This window comes from Megascapheus bottae, chromosome 29 (genome assembly GCF_031878675.1).
Source record: "Megascapheus bottae isolate mThoBot1 chromosome 29, mThoBot2.hap1, whole genome shotgun sequence".
In the NCBI taxonomy this organism is placed as follows: domain Eukaryota; kingdom Metazoa; phylum Chordata; class Mammalia; order Rodentia; family Geomyidae; genus Megascapheus; species Megascapheus bottae.
This window is the reverse complement of record NC_143537.1, coordinates 12,971,905-12,998,217: the sequence shown is the minus strand read 5'-3', so window position 1 is coordinate 12,998,217 and position 26,313 is coordinate 12,971,905. Positions and strand designations below refer to the sequence as shown.

Genomic DNA, 26,313 nt, shown 5'->3' with positions numbered 1-26,313 from the left:
TGAGAAGGTTCTGGAGACTTTCCCGTTGCTTTCTCACTCCCAGAAGTTTCTAGGAGTCTGTAGAAGAATCTTAAATCTAGGCTGAGATTCTCAATCTGCCTGCACTGTATTAGGGCCTCTGCTGGCTCCTGATGGGAGGGAGGTGGGGGGAGGGAGGGAGAGCATCTGGCATGTGGGTGAGATATTTTGGTGTAAATGTCTCTCCGGGCCTATTGTCCTCAGTTTATGGAGTTGTCTAGGTAAGACTAACTCTATTTTTAAGACTTCATTCAACAGAAGGTCAATTGGGACTCCCGGGAAAAAGAAGACTTTTCCTAATGAGGGAGAAATGTAGAGCAAAATGTATTAAGTATTCCCATTAGTCTCTCAACCACATATGCACAATTCTGGCAATGTTCACTGCCTGGAGATAGGAGCTAGAAAGAACCTCACAAGCTCCCACTCCACCCTGATGAAGTGCTTTTGTGGTTTTGTCTTTTGGAATACAATAAAGCAAGAGCAGGCTAAGAAGGCCCCTTAGCAGCCATGGCTAGCCTCCCCAGTCTCCATGCAAGCAGGCCTCAGGTTGGAAGGTGGTGGTGGCTGACACAAGGTAATTTCCAGAATGATTGCCTACCCTCTCTTCTCCCCAGCTTATTTAAGAGAAACCATTCCAGACCTGACTGTCCAGACAGATGCTGTTTGCAATGTGATTGGGGTTTCAACTGGCCCAGGGATTTGCATTTGCCCCCCCCCCCCCAGCTCCTACCAAAGGAAGGAAGAGCTGGGCTCCATGTCAGGGGCAGGACATCCGGGCTCTATTCTAGAAGGCGGGGCATCCAGGCTCCAAATCAATAGGTGGGACCTATCAGGCCCCATGCCAGGGGGCGGGACATCTGGACTCTCAACCAGGAGGCGGGACTTCCGGGCTCCAAGTCTCTTGGAGCCACCTTGAAATATTCAGCTGAGAACCTCCTTTACTTTTATCCATAAGAGGGAGAAGGATGAGAGAGACAGGCTCCCAAGTCTCAGCTGACCCAAAGAACTCTTGAGAGTCCTGTTTTATTTTATTTTATTTTATTTTTGGTTATGGGACTTGAACTCTGGGCCTGGGCACTATCCCTGAGTTCCTCAGCTCAGGCCTAGCGCCCTACCCCTTGAGCCATAGCACCACTTCTGGCTTTCTGGTGGTTCATAGGAGATAAGAGTCCCATGGACTTTCATGTCTGGACTGGCTTTGAACTGCTATCCTCAGATCTCAACCTCCTAAGTAGCTAGGATTTACAGGCATGAGTCACTGGTGCCTGGCCAGCTTTATTTTTCTTATGATCTGCCTCACATCCTTCTGGTGGTAATGTATATTCACTTTCTGCTTCTGTCCCTTGTGGGATTCAAGAGGAAACAGTTGTCCTAAGTCCAAGTAAGAATAGCCTCTTTAATTTTATTCTAGAGCCCAGGACATGTATGTGCCTGCTTTTTATTATCATCAGCCTGAACTCTGCCTGAATGCTGAACAACAGCACTCCGTTTAAAACAAAACAAAAACCAAAACAAGAAAAAAAATATCAAGGCTGCCCACAATAGACTCCCTTCAGTCTCCATAACGAAAAGTCCAAGCATGGGCTGGAATTTACTTAGAGGTAAAGTGCTTGCCTAGCATTCATGAAGCCCTAGGTTTCATTCCTCAAAACCACTTAAACAGAAAAGGCCTAAAGGGGTTCTGTGGCTCAAGTGGGTGGAGTGCTAGCCTTGAACAAAGGAAGTTCAGGGCCAATGCCCAGACCCTGAGTTCAAACCCCAGGACGGGACGGGGGAAAGACACAAGCCAGATTGGCCATAAGACTGTTGCTTACAACTAACTTTTAGTGATTTTTTTTTCAAATTGTTGGTTCAAGTGAGAAGAAATGCAAGTCCATCCTAGGGACACTCAGACAGTTTACCTTGTAGGTCATTTCTTGCAATATGAACCCCACTGGTAGAGCAACTTTGTACAAAGGTGCTGAGTGGATCCTGGTTAACATCCAGTCCTTGGAACCCAAGGCTTGAAGGATCCATATTTATAGGTCAAACTATAGGGAGTTGGGGACTCTCAAGAAAGAATCCTTCTCACACACATAGAGATTACTTTGTGATCCAATCAATGCCTGTCCAAGAGCTGTGCCTGGAAATCTTCCTTGAAGGTGAACGCACAAGTAGTCAAATTCTAAAATAAAAACAAAGGCAATAAGAACTATAAGGTGTTAAAAAAGCATTCTATATAAAAGGCTCTAAGCCTTTGCACCGCATTCTCTCACTGAATCCTCAATCTGGCACTGCGAAGAAACTCGTTTTTTATTCATTGTGTTTTACCAATTCCGAGGAACTGAACTGCAGAACAGCCCCAAATGTATACAGCTGGCCTGTGGTAAAACAGATTCCCAGACCCACACTTAGTGAACACATTCCTTATACTTGACTGCTCTGCAACCTCAAAGGCCCAACCCCCAGGGGAGCCCCTAGCACTAAGGCCTAGGTCCCCAGGACAGTGTACCCGCACCTCTCACCCTCACCCACTATAATTTTCCTAGCAACAGAATGAAGATAATCAACCAGTTGGTCTGCCCCAGCCTGCCACCCGGGGAGCTGTTCAGAATATTATTAAGCCCACATCCTGGAAGTTCAGAGCATTCCAGGAAGGAGGTGGGAGGTATGGAGAGAGGGGAAAGACATATATGTGTTTCTGGTGGGCAGAAAAGAGTCAAATCTCTCCAGTGCAGTAAGCACTTGTGAAAAGACATAGAGGCAGTCATGGACCTTGAAAGATAGAATGAAGGAAAGGAAAATCTTTGAATATCCTTGTTGCTCAGAAATATACGCATGTGTACACACATGGACTAAGAATGGGGGTGGGGGAGCAGTCTAGAAACCCAGCCCCAAACCTCAAGTTCAGAAATCTTGTCCTAAATACTCATTGTAAGGTTCCATGTAAGGGAACTGCCATACAGTTCAAGCAGAAAAGGGTTTAGTGAGTGGGGAGAGCAAACTCTCAGCCAGCACACAGATGGAGGCACACAGAGCTCACTGAGGGGAAGAAAACGAGAAGAAGAAAGAAGAGGAGACTTATCTTGAGCCAGAGAGAGAAAGGAATTATCCCAAGCACACTGGGATGGGATTTAGGAAAGAGAAGAGATGGATTTGAGCCCTGGCTCCACTCAGTTCAATAAGGAAAGTTCTTGGACTCCTTTTAGAATTGTTTCCTCCATTGGCTTCTCCTAAGCGTCAGAATTTAAACAGACTAATGCATATGCAGTTCTTTAAATCTCAAGGCAATGGTATGAAATAGCTGGAGCTGAGAGTTTTCTTCCCATTGTGATTCGAGAAGAAAATTAGAAGCTCCTTTGTGTCGTGAGATTTATTCTGTCTAAGATCAAGGAAAATGAGGAAAAGCAAGGGGTCTTTGCTGAGAGGCCTCACGACCAGTGCAGACCCTGGAGAGGGCAGAGGGACGATTCACCTCAAGGCAGTAAAGTTACGAACACTTTGGTGCTGAGATATCTCAGTTACCACCCCTTGGCTATTTTTTCTGCATCCAATTCTGGTGATAGAGGGCGTATCCGTACGGACTTGTAGACCAAGATTCTTTGCTGACTAAACTCTAGCTATGTTCTTAAAGCTCAGCCTAAGCCTAGCCATGTTTTTCCATGTAAAATATCATGTTAGCAAAGAAACCTGTTATGTCTGTATAGCAAGATCTTATCTGCAACCCCATGGTCAAGTTTCTCATCCTCCACAAACACTCAGGCAATGTGGGAGTATTCTCACTGTTTTCAACAACAATCCCATTAGACTGCCTTACTCCAACTGCTCTTTCTCCTGACGGTTTCTTTTCTTTTCGCCAGTTCTGGGGCTTGAACACATGGCCTGAGCATTGTCCTTGGATTTTTTTTTCTCAAGGCTAGAGCTCTACCACTTGAGCCACAGCACCACTTCCAGCTTTTTTCTATGTATGTGGTACCAAGGAATCAAACCTGGGTCTTCGTGCGTGCTAGGCAAGCACTCTACCACTAGGCCAAACTCCTGAGGTTTTCCACTTTGTGTATGCTGATAATGGAGCCTAATCTTAAGGCCTTGTATTCTTGCTTGTCTTTTTCTGTTCAAAGATGGGGCTCAACCACCTGAATATCTCTCCATTTGTGTCCTTTTAAAAAAAATTTATTTTTCTGATCACATAGAGAAACAAGAGTCACATAGATTTTTCTGCCCCCGCGTTGCCTTTGAATTACGAAATTGCTTCAGTCCTGGGGTAACCGTAGTTAATGGTAGAATCGTTACTGATAATCATAATGACAGCAGTTAGTGGTTTTGAACATTTGCCAGGGGCCTAGGACTGATGTTAAAAATATCTCATTTAAGTCCTTAAAGCAAACTTGACATAATGAACTCTAATTGGTTCTGTGATACACTTGATGAAACTAAGTCCTAGAGTGATTATGCTGTTTGTTGTTCTAATATGTCTGAGTGATATCTGCTCCTATACTTGAGACTGGGGCCAAAAAGCAAGTTATTGTCTCACGTGAAGATTCCTTATGAACCTGGGTACCAACAGTTCAAAGCCAGTCTGGGCGGGAAAGTCCATCCATCCATCCATCCATGCAACTCTCCGCCCGCCTCCCCCGCCCCAGTCCTGGGCCATGAATTCACAGCCTGGGGACTATCAAGGCTAGCACTGGAGCACTGGAGCCACAGTACCACTTCCAGCTTCTTAACAACACTACTTTCTGTTTGGGCAAATGAAATTACTCTCCAGTCTCACTACCCATCTACCCTATTCTGCTGGTTTAAGTTGCCTTAAAGTGAAACCCACCAACATGGCAACTCTACATTGACCCCAAACCAATGGGAGAGCTCAATGTGGCCAAGAGATGACCAATCAGGAAAGAAAATGAAGGACCTGCCGATGGTTTGGAATGACTTCTTGACCTTTATTCTTTGGCATAGGATCTCTGCTCTGTTTCCCTTCTGAAAAATAAAAAATGCAAGTCCAGCTCAGATTTTTTGTTTTTCCAGAGCAGGAGATAACTCCAGCTTTCACCTGAGAAAGTGAAAATGCTTGTTGTATAATTTGCTCAGTGGTTTGGGGCTTGTCATGGTCTCTCCACTGAGACTTCAAGCCAGAAGGTGATAAGAGGGGCACACTTACAATCATGTGTGACCACACACACATTCTCTGTCTTTCTCCCTCCCTCCCCCCCTCACACACACACACACACACACACACACACACACACACACACACACATCAATTCTAATATTTCCCAAAGGTATAAGACTGATCACTCTCTGAAAAAAAAAAAGGTAACATTCTGTAAGGCTTCCTTGTAAGCTATTTGTAGTCAGGGCACAAAAAAAAAATGAACACTGCTAGGTTACAGGGTAGAATTTGTATTTGTATTTGTCTTCGTGGTCAGGGACAAGAAGAATCTGAGGACAATACACAGTGGGTCAGCATAAGAAAATATGGTTTCTTACCTTTTGTCTCTATGGATTCCATGCACAGCTACTCTTGTCTTCAGTGAATGAGTGGAAATGGATATGATTATTTGATCACCTACAATCAATAGGCTGAGCCCTAAATCTCTTGGATATACATCTTGATCTGTTTTTTTAAAATATTTGCATTATTTTGCTTGATTGTTTTATTTACTAATTTATGATCTTTGAATAGTTGTACAAAGCACTTGCCGTTCCACCTGTCAGTTTATGAGAACAATGTATCTTCGTCCATGTCTCCCCTTTCTTTATTCTCTCACCTCTCTCAAGCCCACCTACCATTCCCTCAATTTTTTAGCTCCATTTTCACATATTCGTGCTTATTGTTAACTTAAACTTGAAACTATTAATCTATTAAAAGTCTGATCTGACGCAAGCAGAGCAAAGAAGTTCCACTACAAATTCTATTTTCAAGTGACTGAGGCTTCTATAATGGAACCCTCTGCATGCTCTGATTGGAACACGACTCTTTCTCCAGTGCTCTCCTTATTCTATAGTACATTTACCTTCGCTGGGTCATTTGAAGTAGGCAGGGATGGAACTTTGAAAACTGGAGGTTTAAAAAAGAGGAGCTATGAGCCAGGTGCATAGCTTAGTGGTAAGCGTGCTTGCCTACCATGCACAAAGCCCTGGGTTTGATTCCTTGGTACCACATACCCAGAAAAGGCATGAGGTGGTGCTGTGGCTCAAGGGTAGAGTGAGAAAGCTCAAGGACAGTGCCAAGGCCTTGAGTTCAAGCCCCAGAACTGCCAAAGGAAAAAAAGCAAAAGAAAAAGGGGAGTTGTTGCAAGTCACGTGGCTATTAATGGACAAACTGAAATCCAACCCAAGTCTTTAGATTTCCGGGGATTTTCTCCCATCGCTCACCTTACAAAAGAATGAAGGGGCCATTTTCACATAGAATCCAAGACATTATAAGGGTATGGGAAGGGCGGTCCAGGTGATGGTCTCAGGGATCAGCAGAAAATGAACAAATATGAAGCACCACTTCTGATTCCATGGTTTGTCATTTGGGTTCTGTTTTGCAGGTGAGGTTTGAAGGTTTAACAGGAAATGTGCAGTTCAATGAGAAAGGACGCCGGACCAACTACACCCTCCATGTGATTGAGATGAAGCATGATGGTATTCGAAAGGCAAGTACTTGCATGCTTCCACGGAGCTCAGGCAACGACCCTGTGAAGCCACCTTTCCTGGATCCAATCAGTGAAAAGAGACTCGGGCATTGTGGGTTCTAGAAGAGACTTACAGCGTGAGATAACTAGGAATTTGAGGAAATCCTGTTCTTTCTGCAAAATACAAAAGAGGAGCCCCCCCCTTCATTTTCACTCAGAATGCTGGTGAAAACTCAAAAACTAGAAAAAAAAAAAAAACATGTTGAAAGCTGAGATCTGAAGGAATCATGGTTCAAAGCCAGCCTGGAACAAGAAAGTCCTTGAGCCTTTAATCTCTCCCAGCCACCAAAAAGCCAGAAGTAGCAAAAGTGGTAGAATGCTAGCCTTGAGTGAAAAAGCTCAGAGACTAGAGCCCAGACTCTAAGTTCAAGCCCAGGAGTGGCACGGAATTAATGAATTACTTTAACATGGAATGTGCATACCTACTAAAACTTTTAAAGAATTTGCAAATCCATGGGATAAGGTTCAGAATAATGTCAGAGCAAATGTGATACCTTGTTTTTTCTCTGCCGATTTCTCTGACTCAATAGTTGACCTCACCTCCTTCCTTTCTCCACTCCATATCATATTTCATGCATATTCTTTCCACTTGCTTCTCACTCTCTCCCAGTTTTTTTTCTGTCCCATCCCCCCCTACAAGTTGCGTACCTCACTTCCCACATAATATCTAGCGAGTTCCACCACTGTGTTTATTCACCTTTCATCCCACCTTTCCTCTGTGCCCCACTTATCCTCCCAAAGATAGATAAACTCACAAAAACAAAAGGAGACAACAACAATAACAACCAGGTCTTTTAACTTTGTGGTCTCAATCTTCAGCCCTCAACAGAGGTCATTCTCCAAGGAAACCTCTTCCTGGACTTTCTGCTTCTCATAGTAGCCTTGATTTCCCCCCGTGGGCTTTCTTTGGGGGGTCTGCTCCCTCCTCATAGTGTAGGGATGTAGAGCTAGTCAGGGGTGATGGGTGAGAATGGTTCTGGGACCCTGGAATGGAAACCTGGTTTTCCTATTTACTAATCTGGACATGTGATTATTACCCAGGTACTTGGTGGCTTCGCTTTCTCACCAGGTAAATGGAGAACATTGTGGCAATACTGACAATATAAGGTCATTAAAAGCATGGAGATGTCTATGACGGGCTCAATTGTAGACACATTGGAAGTTGATACTGTATTTCAAACACAATGCATTCAGTGTCTGTGCTGAGGAATCTGCACTTGCCGCTAGCCACGTGGGACTAGTTAAATTTAACTGTACATATGTAAGAATTTAAACGTTGGCGCCCGTGGGGCACATATCATTTATGCTCTACAGCTATAAAAAGGAAGGAAGGAGGAAGGGAGGAATGGAGGAAGGAAGGAAAGAAGGAAGGAAGGAAGGAAGGAAGGGAGGGAGGGAGGGAGGGAGGGAGGGAGGGAGGGAGGGAGAAGGGACGTTCATACCAGAAAACACAAACCCCAGAGCATTTCTACCACCACAAGAGATTCTTCCAGATGGTTCTGTGAATCCATGTTCTACTCCCTGAGCCCATCTTCTCTACTTTGTTGTTTGAGGCTCATCTCCTTTCTTCCTAAACCGTCTCAAGTTCTCCCCTTTATCAAGGATCTGTTAGATTCTTCACATGGCTATAGCGAATGATTGCAAACAAGGGCTTATCACAAAACACACATACACACGTACACACCATCATCCATCATCATCTTCACCAACACCATAACCACCATCATTATCAACAACAGCCATCATCGTCATCATCATCATCTTGCAATTCAATACATTGCCCTGAGCTAAGATGCAAACTTTATATATTTATCTATCTATTTTATTTCTGATTTATGGTATGGAGGATAGAACCTGGGACTTTATACATGCTAGGTGTGTCATTCCACCATGTCACTCCATGTCACTGAGTGACATTCCAAATGCTGACATAATGATTGCACGAAGACACCATCTGTCCATTTTTCTGTCTGTCTGTCTACAAAATAAAACCCACTATGTGAAAGATATTCTTCCAGAAATTATCAAGTTGTTTTGATTAGCCCTGAATTTATTTTTTTTCTGATAGAGACGATGTCTCTTGGTTATTCAGTTCTTAGAAGCCTCAGTTTCCACATCTTGAACATGAGAAGCAGCTCATGCTTGGATTAGGGCCTCATCTGGGTTCTGTCATGTGGCTCTTCACATCTACAGCACAGGACGAAAAGTCAGGTGGCTAGCCTCTGGTGACTATCACAATGACTTAAGTGCCAGGTAGCTCACACCTGGAATCCTAGTTATTCAGAAGGCTGAGATCCGAGGATCACGGTTCAAAGCCAATTCAGGGCAGGAAAGTCCATGAGACTCTTGAACCGTCAAAACAGCTGGAAGTGGAGCTTTGGCTCCAAGTGATAAAATGATAGCTTCAAGCAGAAAAGCTCAGGACCAGCACTCAGGCCCTGAGTTCAAGCCCCACAACACACACACACACACACACACACACACACACACACACACACACACACACACACACACACACACACTGGCTTGTTTACCCCCCTTCCTAGTGTTTCTAGTCCCTTTCTGGTTAGATAAACTGAGGCAGAGAGGCTACCTAAGTTCTTAGTGAGCTGTTGACAAAAGAAAGCCCTTGTTTGGGGTCATGAAACCCCCAGCTCTGGCTCATTCTGCCACTCACCATGGCTGAGTGGATCAGAGCGACATGATGAGGTCGGTTCTGATGACAGAGAGCAGAGAGGACCGGCAGGGAGAATGTGGCTGCCCCCCTGGCAGGGACAACAGTCACGTGACCTCCTGCCCAGACTCACCTTCCCTTCAGATGCTGAGGCCAGGAGACCCCCCTCCCCCCACCCCCACCTTTGGATACAAAGGATAGATAGATAGATAGATAGATAGATAGATAGATAGATAGATAGATACATACATACATACATAGATACATAGATACATAGATAGATAGATAGATAGATACATAGATACATAGACAGATAGACAGATAGATAGATCTTGATGGATAGATCTTTCTAAGTATTTCTTCCAGTGGCACAAATGGTTACTTCTTTCATTCCAGGTTTTTTTTTAATTTAAAAATGTTTTTATTGTTATTATAAAGGTAATATACAGAGGGGTTCCAGTTAGGTAAGTCAGCTAGAGAGTACATTTCATTTTGGACAATGTCACCCCTTCTCTTACTCTCTCCCAGAGAGATTTGTTATTTCTGTATAGTACACAAACAACTGTTGAGCTGTCCCAATTAAAACATAACTGTTGAGCCAGTGGGTGAGGTGGCACGATTTGGAGGGTGAGATGGGAAGATCATGAAATTGAGGCCAACTGGATTATGAAGGGGGATTCAGTCTCAAAAAGAAAGCAATTAAAAACAAATGAAAAAATATTCTTTCAATTAAAATTAAATTTTAACTTGGAATTAATCTTAGTTGACTAAGTCTAAATTAAATTTAATTAATTAATTTAAAATCAAAAATATATGATGCACGCACACATACACATGGATATCTACATGTATGCATGCACACATGTGTACACACCTATACACGTGTATACATATCTGTGCACATAAATGCTGATCTGTATTTTCCTCACTGGGGTACTAGAATACTTTAACATAAAACCATATTTTATGTGTCCACATGTAAGTACTGGGCCTTGAAATCAAGATCGAGGCACTATCTTCTAGTTTTTGTTGTTTTTGTCTGTGTTTTCTTTTCTGGGATGGCTTCAAATGACGATCCTCCATTCTCTGCCTCCTGAATAAGCAAGTAAATAGAATTCCGGGTGTGAGCCACCAGTACCTGGCTCATGTCCTTTCCTATATATGAGCAATAGCGTGATTGGGGACACACCACGAGTTCTAGCCCGATGGTCCTTCTCTAACTATGCGGACATCTCTGTGACAGAGGTCAGGCTGTGTGACCCCTGATTCTCTCAATTCTGACATCTTAGATTCTGGTAATTTCCGTGTAGTCATATTTTTACCAACCTCACTCCCCTAGCCACATTGTTCCTCTATTGGGACCTTATTGTGAAGGTATAGTTAGACACCTCCAGCAGGCAAATTGCTTTTGCTGTGACCTTCCCCCACTAATGCTCTCGAGGGATGGAGGGGGTGGTGTGGAAACCTATTCAAGAGATCCAAGATCCAAGGAGATTTCTCATCTCCTTAAGACCTTATCTTCAAGAAGTAGAGGCATGATAACACTAATAATATTAGCATTACATAATATTAATATCATGTAGTATTAATATAATACCCTGTAATATTACTACTATATAGTACAAGATAATACTAATACTATATACAATATAATACGAATCCTATCTAACGCAATATAATAGCAATGGTTCTCAGCCAATAGAAAAAATTATCTGAAGCCTTGATTACAAAAACACAGATTCCTATAGCAAGTCAAAAGAGGAACTATGGCTCTCGTGGTAGAACACTAGTCTTGAATATAAAACAGCACGGAAGTCCTGAGTTCAAATCCCAGTTCCAGCATTTATAAAAAAAAAAAAAGGTTTGGGGTTTTTTTTAATGCAGATTCCACCTTCCAGACCCTGATACTTAACTTTTTTGAGAGAAAAAAAAGAGATGAGGTTCAGTGACTTGCACATTTTCGTCAAAGTTCGATGCTGAATAGGCAAGGTGCCTTGGAAAGAGAAAAGACTACAAGTGAAGTCTCTGTCTGACTGTAATAGGGACATGATTTGACCATGATTTAGCCTTCCTGAGCTTTAAGTCCATAATCTGGCTAATGATACCAGATGCATACCCCTGCAATAAGACTGAGATGGGAAGAATGGAAGAACAGCAGAGTCTTTCCTAGTGTGATCTGAGACAGGGAGGGAGACAGAGACTGAGAGAAGAGGGGAAGGGAAGGGGAGGGGAGGGGAGGGGAGGGGAAAAGAGGAAAGAGAGAACAGATAATATCCCTCTGCTTCACAGAATGGCTGCATGAATCAGGTGGCAGCACCTGAATCTACTTAGTAAGAGAGTTAGAAGAGCAACACTTTGCCTGCAGTGGACATACAGCCCACGTTTGCCTGTTTGGCTTGTTCCCCTTTGATGTTGGCATTGACTCTGAGTGAGTCAGGCTGCTCAAGCCCCTGGAATAGATAAATCAGCAAGCCATTCACACAGTAACCTGAAGAAGAAAAGAAAACAAATCCACAAGCAAACACTGGTGCTTTATCTTTCCCATCCTGAGGCTGGTTTTAGTTGTTGTTTTTAATACGAACCTTTCCACCACGAAATCCTTTCTTCAAATGTGGTCTTACGCACTCTTTGTTCAGAGGGGATGTGACTTCTAGAAAATCAATTCCTCCATATCTGTGCCTTTGGAGGCCTTTTGCCTGACCTCCTAAAGCAGTCATTTCTCAGATTTTTTTTTAGGGTGACCTAGTTGGGCTGGCTTCGGTAAATATAACAGAGCTTCACCTGATGTGTGTCATAGTAATGAAGGTATTTGATCCCAGTTTGAAGTTTCCAGCCTGCCATCTACTGAATGTATATGTCTGGATATAAGTTGACATCCCCAGAAACACAAGCGCAGGGATTTATCCATCGTAAAGTTTCGAAGCCTTAGATGCTAGGACAGTCCTGGCTCCATGGAAACTAGATCCTAGGAAATCCCCACATCGAGATTTCCTGGGGACTGACAACTGAACATCTGGTTACAATTCAGGTAGGAAGACCTGGGTTCAATTTCTCGGTACCACATACATAGAGAAAGCTGAAAGTGCTACTGTGGCTTAAGTGATAGGGTTCTAGCCTTGAGAAAGCCCAAGGACAGTGCTCAGGCCCTGAGCTCAAGCCTAGGACTGGCAAAAAAAAATTCAGATAGGATTAGACATTCTTGTCAAGGGTCACCCAGGGGAGAATGAGAGAGAAAATTCTCTGGCAAATCCTTGCATCCAGGGACCAGCATTATGGCTGCACTGCCTTTGTTACCTGGGCTTTTGTTTTTGTTTTTACATCTGATTGAAGACATCTTGCTCATTCCAACTCAGTCTTAGTCATTCCCTTTGCTGTGTCTGTCCTGAGTTTATTATCCTCATCTCTGATCCTGCACATGACCGGAATAGAAAGATGTGGCAAAGATACAGACCATGATGATGCAAAAGAAAGCTGATCTCGCTTCTAAAAGGCATCTTCTAAATGCTAAAAGAATCTGTTGCTCTTTGAGAATTCACAGGCCCTCTTGGAAATTTCCTCTCAGTCCTGGCTGTCCGTTGATAGATAAACCGATCCGATTAAAGCACTATGAAAACAGCCTCTAACCAACCAGCATCTCCATCCACTGACCCCCCAGGTCCTCAAATCAGTTCCACACTCCATGCCATAAATCACTGTCCACCCACTCCCTACCAGGCAGAGATCTTTCTGCCTATCTATCTTCTGTTTTATATACATATATATATATAAATTATCTTAATTTATATTATTGTCATGTAGTTGTACAAAGGAATGGCTATTCCACACAAGAGTTTATGAAGACAATACATATCTATTACCTTTCACTGTAAGATTTGAAAATAAAGCTAGACACTGGTGGCTTATAACTGTCATCCTAGCTACTCAGGAGGCTGAGAGCTGAGGATCACAGTTCAAAGCCAGCCAGACTCTTGTCTCCAAAGAACTACGAGAAATCCAGAAGCGGGGCACTGTGATTCAAAGTGGTAGAGCACTAGCCTTAACTTAAAAAGCTCAAGGACAGAGGCCTGGCCCTGAGTTCAAGCTTCATGACTGACAGGAACAACAACAACAACAACAAAGAGATCTGAAAATTTGTCTCAAAGATACCTAAAATATATTTTGCTCCTCTGCTTAAAACTTCTCCCACTTTCCTATCAGCAGGAAAATACAGTATATCTCCTGCCCTTGGCAGAGTCTTTTTCTCCAGATCATTTTTATTTGTATATGGCATAGGTTTTTGTTTTTGTTTTCTTGTTTGAGTTCGCTGGTTCCTCAGGACATTAGCACTTGTTTTTGCATTACCTACTCATCCCCATCATCATGTTTTAGTGGACTGTGATTCTCTTTGGCATTCAAGTCTCAGTTCAAATGAAAAACTAAAATAAAAATAAAACATGTAACGATTGCCCCAGATCACTGTATCTAAAAGAGACTGCACCATCCCACCACTGTCACAGAATCTCATTTCATGTTTTTTTCATAAGGCTTATCTTTTGTGACACACATCTGTTGGATCATTGATCTAAACTGAAATTTTAAAACTTCAACCTGCAGTCCAGATTCAGCCCCCATAACTTGTTTTTCTTTTTCACATGTCATGAACAAACAATCACCATGAGAGACTGGTTTTTATGTTTCAATGAACAAGTGAAATGAATTCTTAGGAAGAACGTTTGGTTCATTCACCCATTGAGGGGCATCTGGATTGATCCTATACCTTGGCTGTGGTAAATAGGAATGGAATGAAGATGATTGTGCTGGTAACTTTATTGTATTGTGGTTGGTTATCTTTGGATAAAGGCCTGTGAGTGGGATTGCTGAATCATAGTATGGTTGGATGTTTAAAGTTCTGAAGGAACATCCATACTGTTTTGCAAAATGGTGTATATCCATAATGAAATTTTACTCATCTGTGAGAAAGAATGGCATTGCTTCATTTGCAAATAAATGGATGGACCTGGAAAAAAAATTACATTAAGTGAAGAAAGTCAGGCCCAGAGAGACAAAGCCTACTTGTTTTCTCTCATATGTGAAAGCTGGAATTGGTTTATAAATATATAAGTAAATACTTTGGAGGGTATGCAAGTGTATGCAAATATATTATTGAAATATAATAGATTGGAGAGAAAGCTCAATTAGTGTAATTCCTTAGAAAGGCTAAATCAAAAGGTCAGCAAACAAAACAACAGGAAATGGGTACTTGAAAGAGGGGAGTAGATAAGTGAAGAGAAACATGGAGAGTATAGTCAAAATTCCATTGTGTATTCTTTAAATAAGAAAAGCCAGGGAGCAGGGCAAAATGCAGTGGCTCATGCCTGTATTCCTAGCTACTCAGGAGGCTGAGATCTGAGGATCAAGGTTCAAAGCCAGCCCAGGCACAAAAGGGCCTAAGACAATCTTATCTCCAATTAACCTCTAGAAAATGGGAAGTGGGGCTTGGCTCAAGAGTAGGGTGGTAGCCTTGAGCTGAAGAGCTCAGGGCCCTGGCGAGTTCAAGTCTCATGACCCACCAAAAAAAAAGAGTCTCATAAACTTTTTTCTCTAGGCTGGCTTTGAACCTTGATCCTCAGATCTCAGATCTCAGACTCTGAGATCTCAGATCTCAGATCTCAGCTAGGATTATGGAGGCATAAACCATTGGCACCCAACAAAGAGAGCTGGTTTATATGAAGAAACCACTTTTGTGATAATAAACCCAACCCCACAATAACACCATTGATGAGTGTGGAGCTAATGACAGCATTAAATCCATTCATGAGAATGGTGATTCCATGACCCACTCACCTCCTAAAGGCCACACACACCTCCTCAATACCACCATATTGAAATTAAATTTCAGGATGAATGACACTTAGCACCACTAAGTGTCAGTTCTCTAAACAGAGACTGTATTTGTTTTATTTATTATATTCTCAGTGCCTACAATGTATTGATACATAGTAGGCCCATGCAAATGTATAGTACTTTATCCAATGAATGGGTAGCTTATTGAAAATGGCAGAGCAATCAGGAAACATACTAATCTAGTCAATGTTGCTATAAATCTGCCAGACAATAAGAAAGAAAAAATGTGCTAGTAAACTCAATGAAAGAACACCTCAAGCAGAATCCAGCTAAAGTTACATAAAAAGTTAGTCACTCCAAATTCTTTGAATGTCTGCGCTTAGAGAGAGCCCCAAGTACTAACCATGGGTGGGCTGCAATCTCAACTGTTTCATGTAATGGAAATTCAGTTCTTGTTTAACTCCGTGCCCAGTTTTTGGCCTGAGGGCTCTGGCTCAGAGGCTCCCCACACTACTTGGATCTTTTTTAGCTGTCAGCATTTAGCAAATGATGGGGAAGAGAGTGAAAAAATGGAAATTGTGCTGGAGATTTTTTGTGAGAGAAGAGTTAGGCAATTCCCCCTCTGTTGCCTTCCATTGGCCTGAGCCCAATTATCTGATCCAACTAGATGCAAAGCATCTGGGAAATATAGTTGCAGGCCAAGTAACTACTTCCCACTGAGACCTCTGCACAAGGCAATGCGAATAAGAAGAAGATCTGGAGCTGGGAATGTGGCTTAGTGGTAGAGTGCTTGCCTAACATGCAGGGAGCCCTCGGTTTGATTCCTCAGAAATTGCTCAAAAAAAAGGAGGAGGAGGAGGGGGAGGAAGAAGAGGAAGAGGAGAAAGAGGGGAGGAAGAGGAGGAAAAGGAAGAGAGGAGGAAGAAGAAATGCTGTCTTGGTTCCTTTGCTAAAGCAGGCAACAAGCAACTTAAGGTTTTTTGTTTTGGGCATTTATTTTTTTTTGGTCAGTTGTGGAGCTTGAACTCAGGGCCTGGGGACTGTCCTTGAGCCTCTTTGTACTTAAGGCTAGCATTCTACCTCAGCGCCACTTCCAGTTTCTGAGTGGGTAACTGGAGATAAGTGTCCCATGGGGACTTTTCTGTGCAGGCTGGCTTCTAATCACAGTCCTCAGACCTCAGCCTCCTGAGTAGCTACAATTACAGATTTGGTCCACCAGCACTTGGCAGGCAAGTTTTTTTGAAACATTGATTATAAATGGATTTAAAAGTCAGTAGCAGTGAATTCACAGAGAATCTAGCACTGCCCATGTATAAATTCAACTTAATAATTGGGTGAGCTATATCGTTGGATTTGCGATTCTATGATCATCTCCTTTTTAAGCTTTACTCACAAAAAAATCCTAATCTATCATCCAGATTCATTTCCTATATTCAAAGAATCTTTGAAGGTGGATAGACAGGAAATAAGAGATCAAAAGTCCTAACTGGCCCCAGGAGATTTCTCACTGGCAGAACTGTTGAAATCCTCTCCTGAAAAGTAGATCCTAAACTTTACTACACTCCTAACTCTGATTTACTTTCAGATAGAATCACAGTGCTGGTATAATCCTTAGTAAAAAAAAAAAATCAAAGTACTGCATAATAATTTAACCCATTTCCCAAAGGAAGAGAAATATGTTTCCATCCCCAAGTGTAATATCTTTGCCAGCTTTTTTTTCCCATCAAACTGTAAACCACATTTTGTAACCTGCTAGCATGAATCTTGGCATCAGTAAGCCTCTACTGAGCTCAGTAATCCTTTTAACACATGTGGTGCCAGTATTGGGGCTTGAACTCAGGGCCACTCTTAGCTTTTTCTGCTCAATTCTAGTGCTCGAACACTACAGCCACTCTGATAATAATATGTCTTCTTTTCCTGATAAAGTTAGGAATGAAGCAGGTTGCGTTGGTTTTTGTATTGTTTTTTTGGTTGGTGGTGGGGCTTGAAGTCAGAGCCTGAGGACTGTCCCTGAGCTTTTTCCTTTCAAAGCCAGTGCTCTACTACTTTGAGCCACAGTTCTACTTCCAGTTTTTCTGGTGGTTAATTAGAGATAATTAGACTTTCCTGCCCTGACTGGCTTTAAACCACAATTCTCAGATCTTAGCCTCCTGAGTTCCTGGAGCTATACGGGAACCCAGACAAGGAGGCTATTTCCTAATACTTAACTATCCTACCTACTAGCTTGTGAATGGAGACAGCTCCCATGTCAAACCACCTGTATGGCATTTTGTGTAGATCCCATGCTAGCGACTGTTATGATGCTTAACCTCTGAAAATCATTCCCTTTTTATTAAAATAACTTGAGAGGGTAGAGAAGAGTTTTGTGCATATATATATATATATATATATATATATGTATATAATCACAGGGCCAGGAGTTTGGCCTAGTGGTAGAGTGTTTTCCTAGCATGCACAAAGACCCAGTTTGATTCCTCAGTACCACATACATAGAAAAAAGCTGGAAGTGGTGCTGTGGCTCAAGTAGTAGAGCTCTGGCCTTGAGAAAGCCCAAGGACAGTGCTCAGGCCCTGAGTTCAAGGCCCAGGACTGGCATATATACATATTATATATATCGCATGATATTCTGTATATAAAGAAAAGAATCATCGATTAGTTTGGGAGTGCTCTAGAACATACACTTATTTTGGAGACTGGTGGTATTCCACCACAAGAGGCAAACTGAAATGTGCCATAATCTAGAAATGTGTTAACCTGCAACTGTCACCTTAGTGAATTTTAGTGCTTAGCTCACTGGAAACTTAAGATGGAAACTAATAACTTACATTATGAAGCCGTTCATTTCGTTTTTGCAGCTGGCCTCTGGCAAGTCCTTTTGTATACCCATTTTACAGATCAAGAACAGAGAGGTCCATGTGGTCAATGAGATTGTTCAAGGTCAAGGTCAGTACTTAGGGAAGTTCAGAGCTTAAACCACATCTGTTTGAGGCCATACGAATCTCTTTGGCCACTGAGAAAACTCTTTTGGGGGAAAAAGAGGAAGAAGAAGATGGAGGAGGAGGAAGAAGAGGAGAAGGAGGAGGATAATGTGTGTGTGTGTGTGTGTGTGTGTGTGTGTGTGTGTGTGTGTGTGTTGAACTCTAGGTCTCATGTCTCCCAAGCCCTCTACCACTTGAGCCACACTCAAATCTTCTTACTTTTCAGTTTGTGTGTTGGATAGACTCTCATGCTTTGTCCAAGGCTAGACTTGAATCGGAGATTCCTCCCTGAACCTCATAAGTAACTGGAATTATAAGCGTGCCCTACTAAAGCTGGCCTAACACAATATCTCTTAATACACTGGATCTTAGTAGAATGAGTTATCAGTCAAGGAAATGCCTGAAGTTGTTATTTCTTTTCAGCAGGAACAGCTAACTAATTGTGAAATGGGGAGAAGAAAGAAAGGAAAGAAGGAAGAGGGGAAAGAAGGAAAAGAGAAAAGAGGGAAAAAGCAGAGAAAGAAAAAAATACTACCTCAGTGACATCGAGACATGGAAAATAATATGTAGATGTTTTCTCAAAATCTACATTGATTTTATTGAGTAATCGTATTTTTTTTTATTTTATTGGGTAATCTTATTTTTGAGGTCTTTAAATCTTGGTTCTAGGTGCCTCCGCTAATGTGCTAAATAATTTAGTATTATAAGTTAGATCGTTTAATATTCCTAGGCCTATATTTTCTTATCTATAAAACAGAGAAATTATTCCCAAGCCAGTCTGTACCATTTACATTGCACAAGGATAAAAGGAGTTAAATTTAGCTGGGCAGGAGTGGCTTACATTTATATTCCTAGCTACTCAGGAGACTGATATCTAAGGATCACAGTTCAAAGCCAGCACAGGCAGGAAAGTCTGTGAGACTCTTATTTCCAACAAACTAGCAAAAAAAAAAAAAAAAAGCCAGGAGTGGAACGGTGGCTCAAAAAGCCAGGAGTGGAACGGTGGCTCAAGTGGTAGACCGTCATCCTTGAGCACAAAAGATCAGAAACAAAACCCAGGCTCTGAGTTTAAGCCCCAGGAATGGACAAAATTTAAAAAAGGAAAAAAGGAAAAGAAAAGAAAAGGATATGCCAGACTGAAACGGGTGCACGAGTGAATGCATTCCCATTCATTCATTCGTTCATTCATCTTGGGAAAGTGACATGACTTTTTCTGCATCATGTTTTTTTTTTTTTCCCTCATGTTGCAAATGGCTGTCATAACTAATAAACGTCTCAGGTTTTCCTAGAAAGGAAAGAAATTCAAGCAGAAAGTGAGCTGAGGAGAATAGAATGCCTGCAACTCAAGATGCATTCTGTCAACAGCTGCTACTAAGTCTCCTTGCCTGGACAAGAGACCCTTTCCATGCAAACAGCATCCTGATAAGTGATAAGCAGTGGTCCCTAGAGGCAGATGGTCAGCAGTTGTAGACCAGGCCAAGCTCTCACGCTGCCCAACTGCGTCACCTCAGGCAATTAGCATTCCCCCTTAAGCCAGAGGAGATGACACAAAAATCTGACAGCTCAGCCTGTGGCCCAGCAGGAGCTCCAATGCTAGTAATAGTTGCTGTTGTTAATAACAGCCAGGCTGTAGGGAAGACTGGATGGCCAAACCAGGACAAGGAAAGATATCAAGAGGGAAGCATGACATTCTGACAGACCACCGGGGCAGTGCTTTGATTTTCGTGAGCCTTAGCTGAGACCTGGTGGTCTCTCTTTCTTAAAAGTGCACTTCTTTTTCTCATCTTTTCCCTCTCTCTTCTTCTCGGTCTCCTGATGTGTCTATCTTCTCTCTCTGTCTTTCTCTTCTATCTTACCTTTCTTTCTTTCTTTCTGCCTCTGTCTCCTCTCAGCTTCTTGGTCTCTGTCTGACTTTTCCCTCTCTTCTGTCTCATCCCTCTTGTCCCCACTCTCTCTGTGTCACCCCCTTCTCCTCTCCATTTCTCTGTCTCATTCTTTCTCTGTGTCTCTGCCTCTCTTCTTTCCTCTCTGACTCTATGTCTGCTTACCCCCTCTCTTTTCTGTGGTAGTGTTGGGGTTTGAACTTAGCCCCCCCCTCTCCAGCCCCAGTTGCTAGGCAACTATCTCAACCCCCATCAAGACTATCTCTTAAAATTCTTCACATCTCTACCAAACCTGCCGCATACCACTACCCATATTTCAGCTCAGAGTCTTGGACCCAATAGAAACTTGGTAAATATTTGCTTGGAAATTATTAATAGCTTGCTGATATTTCAAAAAATGAATGCCGCTTAACCTTAAGTATTCCAACATACCCAGGACTAACTATCCTTGGAAGTTAGTAACCTAAAGAGAATGCAAAACAAATATGAAGTTGAATCATATGATTACAATCACCCTGCAGAATGAATCTAGGGAGGAGAAGGGTAATAGATAGAGGGAAAGATAGGTTGGTCTTGGGAATCACTGCATGGCTTTAACTCTTCCGTGGTACCAAATGGCTTTATGGCAAAGATGGTTCGATCTCTCACCACTCAGAGGAGACAGCTTCCACTGCTAGGACTCCCATCCAGATGGACCTAGAAAGTACCCTGTTTCCACTCCTGTTTACCAACAGCCCTGCCTCACCTCCTGCTCCCCATCATCTTCTCGTTGGCAGATCGGCTATTGGAATGAAGACGATAAGTTTGTCCCTGCGGCCACCGACTCACAAGCTGGCGGGGATAACTCTAGTGTTCAGAACAGAACGTACATCGTCACCACCATTCTAGTGAGTACTCGTGGAATGATTTAGAGTCTAAGAGAGTTCCAGATGAAGGATTTGGCTTCCCCCCACCCCTCCCCTACTAACAGTGAAAGCTGCCAAGATCAGGCAGCTATAGATAGACACCAGGAAGTAGGAAAAGAAATACCCAGAACAGAAGAGCTTCTGAGTTTTTGCCAGCATCTCTGAGATCCACAATCTCTGTCTGTGTTATCTTTGGAGAAAGAGATATAGACTCTTTTGGAGGTACTTGCTCCACCTGCAAAACCAAAGGGTGACATAAATTGTGCTGGTTTCACTATTCTACACTCCCCCAAATAGGAGCCATTTGCACCTGCAGTCGAGTAATAAAGTACACAGGGATAAAACTGCCATGCTTTTCTCTTTTTCAGTGGTTGAGAAACTTGGGTTCCAGTCAAGATTATTTCTCTATGCCCCAGAAATATCTAAGAAAGAGAGAGGGGGGGTTGCTAATGATATATAATTAATTCATTTGAAAAGCCATGCATCGGGTACAGTCCCTTAACTATTTTGTCCAAGGCTGGTACTCTACCACTTAAACCCCACAGCTCCACTTCTGGTTTCTTTCTCAATGCTCAATCACGTATAAGAGTCTCATGGACTTTCCTGCCCCCACCCCCAGCCCCATGCTGGCTGCAAACCACCAACCTCTGAGCTCAGCCTCCAGAATTGATAAGGAGGTACAGGTGTGAGCCACCAATGCCCAACCAACTACCCCATTCTTATTTTTAACCAACTTGGCTTCTCTATGCCAAGTTTGTCCTAGGGTGACAGTTTTAGGACATAGATGTGGGGACTGGACTGACAACCCAATGTGAAGCAATGGTGAAGATAAACTCCTCAAGCAAATCCAAGTCCTCCCTCACTGTGGGTGAATTCAGAACCTGCAACTTGTCTCTCCCCGTTTCTCCTCCAGGAAGATCCTTACGTGATGCTCAAGAAGAACGCCAACCAGTTTGAGGGCAATGACCGCTATGAGGGCTATTGTGTAGAGCTGGCAGCCGAGATTGCCAAGCACGTGGGGTACTCTTACCGCCTTGAGATCGTCAGTGATGGAAAATATGGAGCCCGGGATCCTGACACAAAGGCCTGGAATGGCATGGTGGGAGAGCTGGTCTATGGAGTAAGTTCCACAACTAGAGGGCAGAAATAGAGTTTGACAGGGAATTATTGGAGATCCGATGACCCTCTTCACAAATGTCCATCACACACACACACACACACACACACACACACACACACCACAAATGAGTATTGTTGCTGCTGGAAAGATAAGTAACTCAAAGCCCACAGTCTGAAGATAAGCCATCTTCAAGTTCATGGTCCTAGCTTGCTCACCCCCACCTGGACTTACCCTAAGTGTCTTATAGCTTCATATCTTCACTTGGTCATTGTCTGACACACGTGACAGAGGATATCTTTAAGAGTCACTTTCTCAAGGCAGACTGCTAAGTTGTTAATTCCCTAACTCAAAGATTTCTGTGGCTTCTTGGATATGAATTTCTCCTCTGGAGCTGGATATATAATGGATCTAGAAATACACACACACACACACACACACACATACACACATATATATAGAGAGAAAATGGATCTAGAGATATGTATAATATAATATACAGCACATATGATATATAATATACAATGTATCACATATATATTATTTTATATTATTTTATTTACATATTTTTGGATCCAATCTAACTTTCAAGTTATTCATCCCTCCAGTCCATTTCCTATAGCTCCCAGTTCAGCCAGACTCCACTTTCTACTCATCAGTTTCCAAGATCTTGCACCCTTCCTGCCCTTCTCCTACCATTCACCACCTTAGAGCCTTAGAAGTTTTCCTAAGTGTCTTCCCTTGTCTACTATAGTAGCCTTGAACTTCCCTCGGAACTGTAGGGTTTAATTTCTACTTATTTGTGGTTTGCTCTGTTTTCTCTAAGGGTTAGCTATGTCCTGGGCTATATGGGTTCATCTTGTCTACCATTATACTGAAACTAACTGCACTCAAAATTACTATCAAGTTTGGGCTGGGAGTTTGGCCTAGTGGTAGAGTGCTTGCCTATCATGCATGAAGGAAGACCTGGGTTCAATTCCTCGGTACCACAAACATAGAAAAACCAGAAGTGGTAGAGCTCTGGCCTTGAGAAAGCCCAAGGACAGTGCTCAGGCCCTGGGTTCAAGCTCTAGGACTGGCAAAAAAAAAAAAAAAGATATTACCAACAGGTACCAATACTGAGACCTGAAATCAAGACCTGGATGCTATCCTTGCACTTCTGGCTTCTTGATGGTTCATTAGAGCTAAGAGTCTATCCCACGGGCTTACCTGCCCAAGCTGGTTTCAAACCACTGATCCTCAGATCTCTCCCTCCTGAGTAACTAAGATTATAGGCATGAGCCTTCAGTCCTAGGCTGGGCTTCAATTTTCAATAAGTTGAGAAGCATTGTGAGAGGCCAGAGAACATGTCACATCATTTTCAGTATTTAGGGAGTTGTCAAAGGAACAACAGATCCCGAAGGACCTATATATTTTATGGAGTAGAAAGACAATGAGTCAGAATAGTAAAAGATAACACAGGAGGAAGGAATCGGAGTTCTATGGGTCATATAAAGTTAACTGGTATTCTCTACCCCTCAGGAAGTGAATAGGACAGTCAAAGTGGCCATGTTGAAATAAGGAGGAAAATAGAGGATGTTACAAGAGATAAAGGTGTGAGAGGAGAATGAGTAAGTGCTATTAGCTGGAGGCCAGGTATAACTTTGTTTAGACAATCCAGTTACCATTTACAACAAAGGGATCACCATTCAGAGGCACTCAATATACCAGGCTGGGTCTTTGAGCTGAAACACATGCCACAGCCCCAATTAGTAAGAAGTGCCAGCCAGAAGGAAGCAATCATTTCAGACTATAAGTTTCATGATCTCATATCTGGGCAGGAAGAGTTATAATGATGGTGAAGCTATACAAAAGGAATGCATAAAAGGAAAAGATGAAGTAAAACCAATACTGGTGGCTCATGCCTGTAATCCTAGCTACTCAACAGGCTGAGATTTGACAGTCATGGTTCAAAAGACAGCCTGGACAGAAAAGAACATGAGACTCTTATTTTCACCTAATCAGCTAAATGCCAGAAATGGTAGGGTGTGGTTTACATGGTAGAGCACCAGCTTTGAACAAAAAGCCAAGGGAGAGCACCCAGACCCTGAGTTCAAGCCCCAGTACTGGCACAGAAAGAGAACAGAGAGAAAACAGAGACAGGCAGGCAAGAAGGAAGGAAGGAAGGAAGGAAGGAAGGAAGGAAGGAAGGAAGGAAGGAAGGAAGGAAGGAAGGGGAAGGGAAGGGAAGGGAAGGGAAGGAGGGAGGGAGGGAGGGGAGGAAGGAAAACACTCCTCATGGACTCTGAAGGTGGCAGATGGGTTTGAGAAGCAAGACGGGAGCAGGATGCACTTCTCCCCCTCTCCCCCTCTTTTCCATCCTGCTTCTCACCTTGGAAGCTCCATTGATAAAAGGGAGCCCTGGATAGGTCATGCTGCCTCTGGAGGCCGGTTTCCATGGGAACCACCTCCAAACTCTCTTAATGCCGTCCCTATGGCAATTGCTGTGAACTCTTCACCTTCTCCTGCATTCAGCTTCACCTTCTCCTCGTGTAATCCAATTTCCTTTGTTTAAAAGCTTGTAATCTGCCCAGAACAAGTGGTATGATCACCCTGATGGGGGGGAAAGGGGATGAGAGTGGAGTGTGGGGGGAGGGGAGAGAAGTGGGGATGGGCAAATTCGCCACCTAGGGCCAAAGGCTTCCTAAGGAACTCAGTCTTCTGGCTTGAATTCAGGGCCTGCGCACTGTCCTTGGGCTTTCTCAAGACTAGAGCTCTACCATTTGAGTCACAGCACCACTTCCAGCTTTTTCTGTGTATGTGGTCTTTATGCATGTTAGTCAAGCACTAAGCCCGCTAAGCCAAACAGCCAAACCCTCCTCGTTCCTTTTGTCTTTGCTTGAGAACAGACAGGTGAGGAAAAATACATCTCAGACAGAAGCCATCTATGAGGTCAGAGGAAAAAAAATAACCCACCCCCCCAACCCCATTGTATTTCTTGTATTTGTGATAGCTTCCAGTCACTTTTACTGGCACAGGCTCTAAATCACAATCCATCCGCCTCTGTCTTCCCAGAATGTATAATTTTGCAGACGCAATCTCAACCATGTAATTTCTTTTACACAGTTTACAAAAGTCCTTAGATAGGTGGCTTAAAGGGGTGACAACTCCAGCCTGGTAAGCGACAGCCCATTGAGAATAATCCTAGTTACTCAGAAGGCTGAGATCTGAGGATCAAGGTTCAAAGCCAGCAGGAAGGTCCATGAGAATCCTATTTACCAAACAAAAACTACTCAAAAAATAAATAAATAAAAGAAGAGGGTAGAGCTGTAGCTTAAGTGGTGGAGTGTTAACTTTGAGCAGGACCCTGAGTTCAAACCCTACAAGGAACACACATATACACAGGAAGTGGGTACTTAAAATTGATGGGATAGGGTCAAGGGGAAAGAGGGTGATGAATGAACAAGAGACAAATGGGAGAATGTGGTAAAAAAAAATTCAATGTACATCCTACAAAAGGAAGAAGAGTGAGAGAAGCGGTGAGGCTGGATAACTGAGAATATTGAAAGGAGTGATATGGATCAAACTAGATTGCATTCATAAACTGCTTTGTTAAATGGCGCCTCCTTTATATAACTACTTAAAGATTATTTTGTACCAGTCCTGGGGCCTGAACTCAGGGCCTAAGCACTGTCTTTGGACTTTCTCAAGGCTAGAGCTCTAACAATTGAGCCACAGCACCACTTCTGGCTTTTTCTATGTATGTAGTACTGAGGAATCGAACCCAGGTCTTCATGCATGCTAGGCAAGCATTCTACCACTAGGCCTAATTCCTGGCCCAAAGATAATATTTTTTTAAACTGACCAAAAAAAAAATAAATTCTACAGCTAGGAGCTGGCTGGTGCCAATACTGAGATTAGGAGAAATCAATTTGCAGTTTCTTAATTCGTTCTTCCAGGTTCTTATCCCATAGCTGCTGCCAATCACACTCTCTCTTATCTTCCTTTTTGTTTCCCCTTTGTCCTTGCCAATAGTAAGTACAGTAATGTTTTGCCCCACAGCTTGAGGAACTTACCCTCATTCATTTCCACCTTGTTTGTACCAACCTCATAAAGATAGACAGGATTATTTCCCACATTTTACAGAAGAGGAACTGATGCCCAGAAAGGTTCATTCACTTGGCAAAAAGGACACAATGTCCAAAATTAGGACATGCAGTTCTGCAGGTGAGGGTGACGTGCCCTGCATTGTCATGGTATCTGACCTTTGTCCC

General features: G+C 42.8%; 1 protein-coding gene across 1 annotated transcript in view; it reads left to right on the top strand.

Annotated features, from left to right (window-relative positions):
- Positions 1 to 26,313, top strand: part of Gria1 (glutamate ionotropic receptor AMPA type subunit 1) — a 133,133-nt gene that overhangs the window by 29,382 nt on the left and 77,438 nt on the right. Inside the window, exons 4-8 of the mRNA XM_090321173.1 lie at positions 2,547 to 2,665; positions 3,385 to 3,481; positions 6,537 to 6,641; positions 20,815 to 20,925; positions 21,857 to 22,063. Of these exons, the coding sequence (XP_090177299.1) occupies positions 2,547 to 2,665; positions 3,385 to 3,481; positions 6,537 to 6,641; positions 20,815 to 20,925; positions 21,857 to 22,063 (639 nt within the window). The remainder of the gene's footprint in view (positions 1 to 2,546; positions 2,666 to 3,384; positions 3,482 to 6,536; positions 6,642 to 20,814; positions 20,926 to 21,856; positions 22,064 to 26,313) is intronic.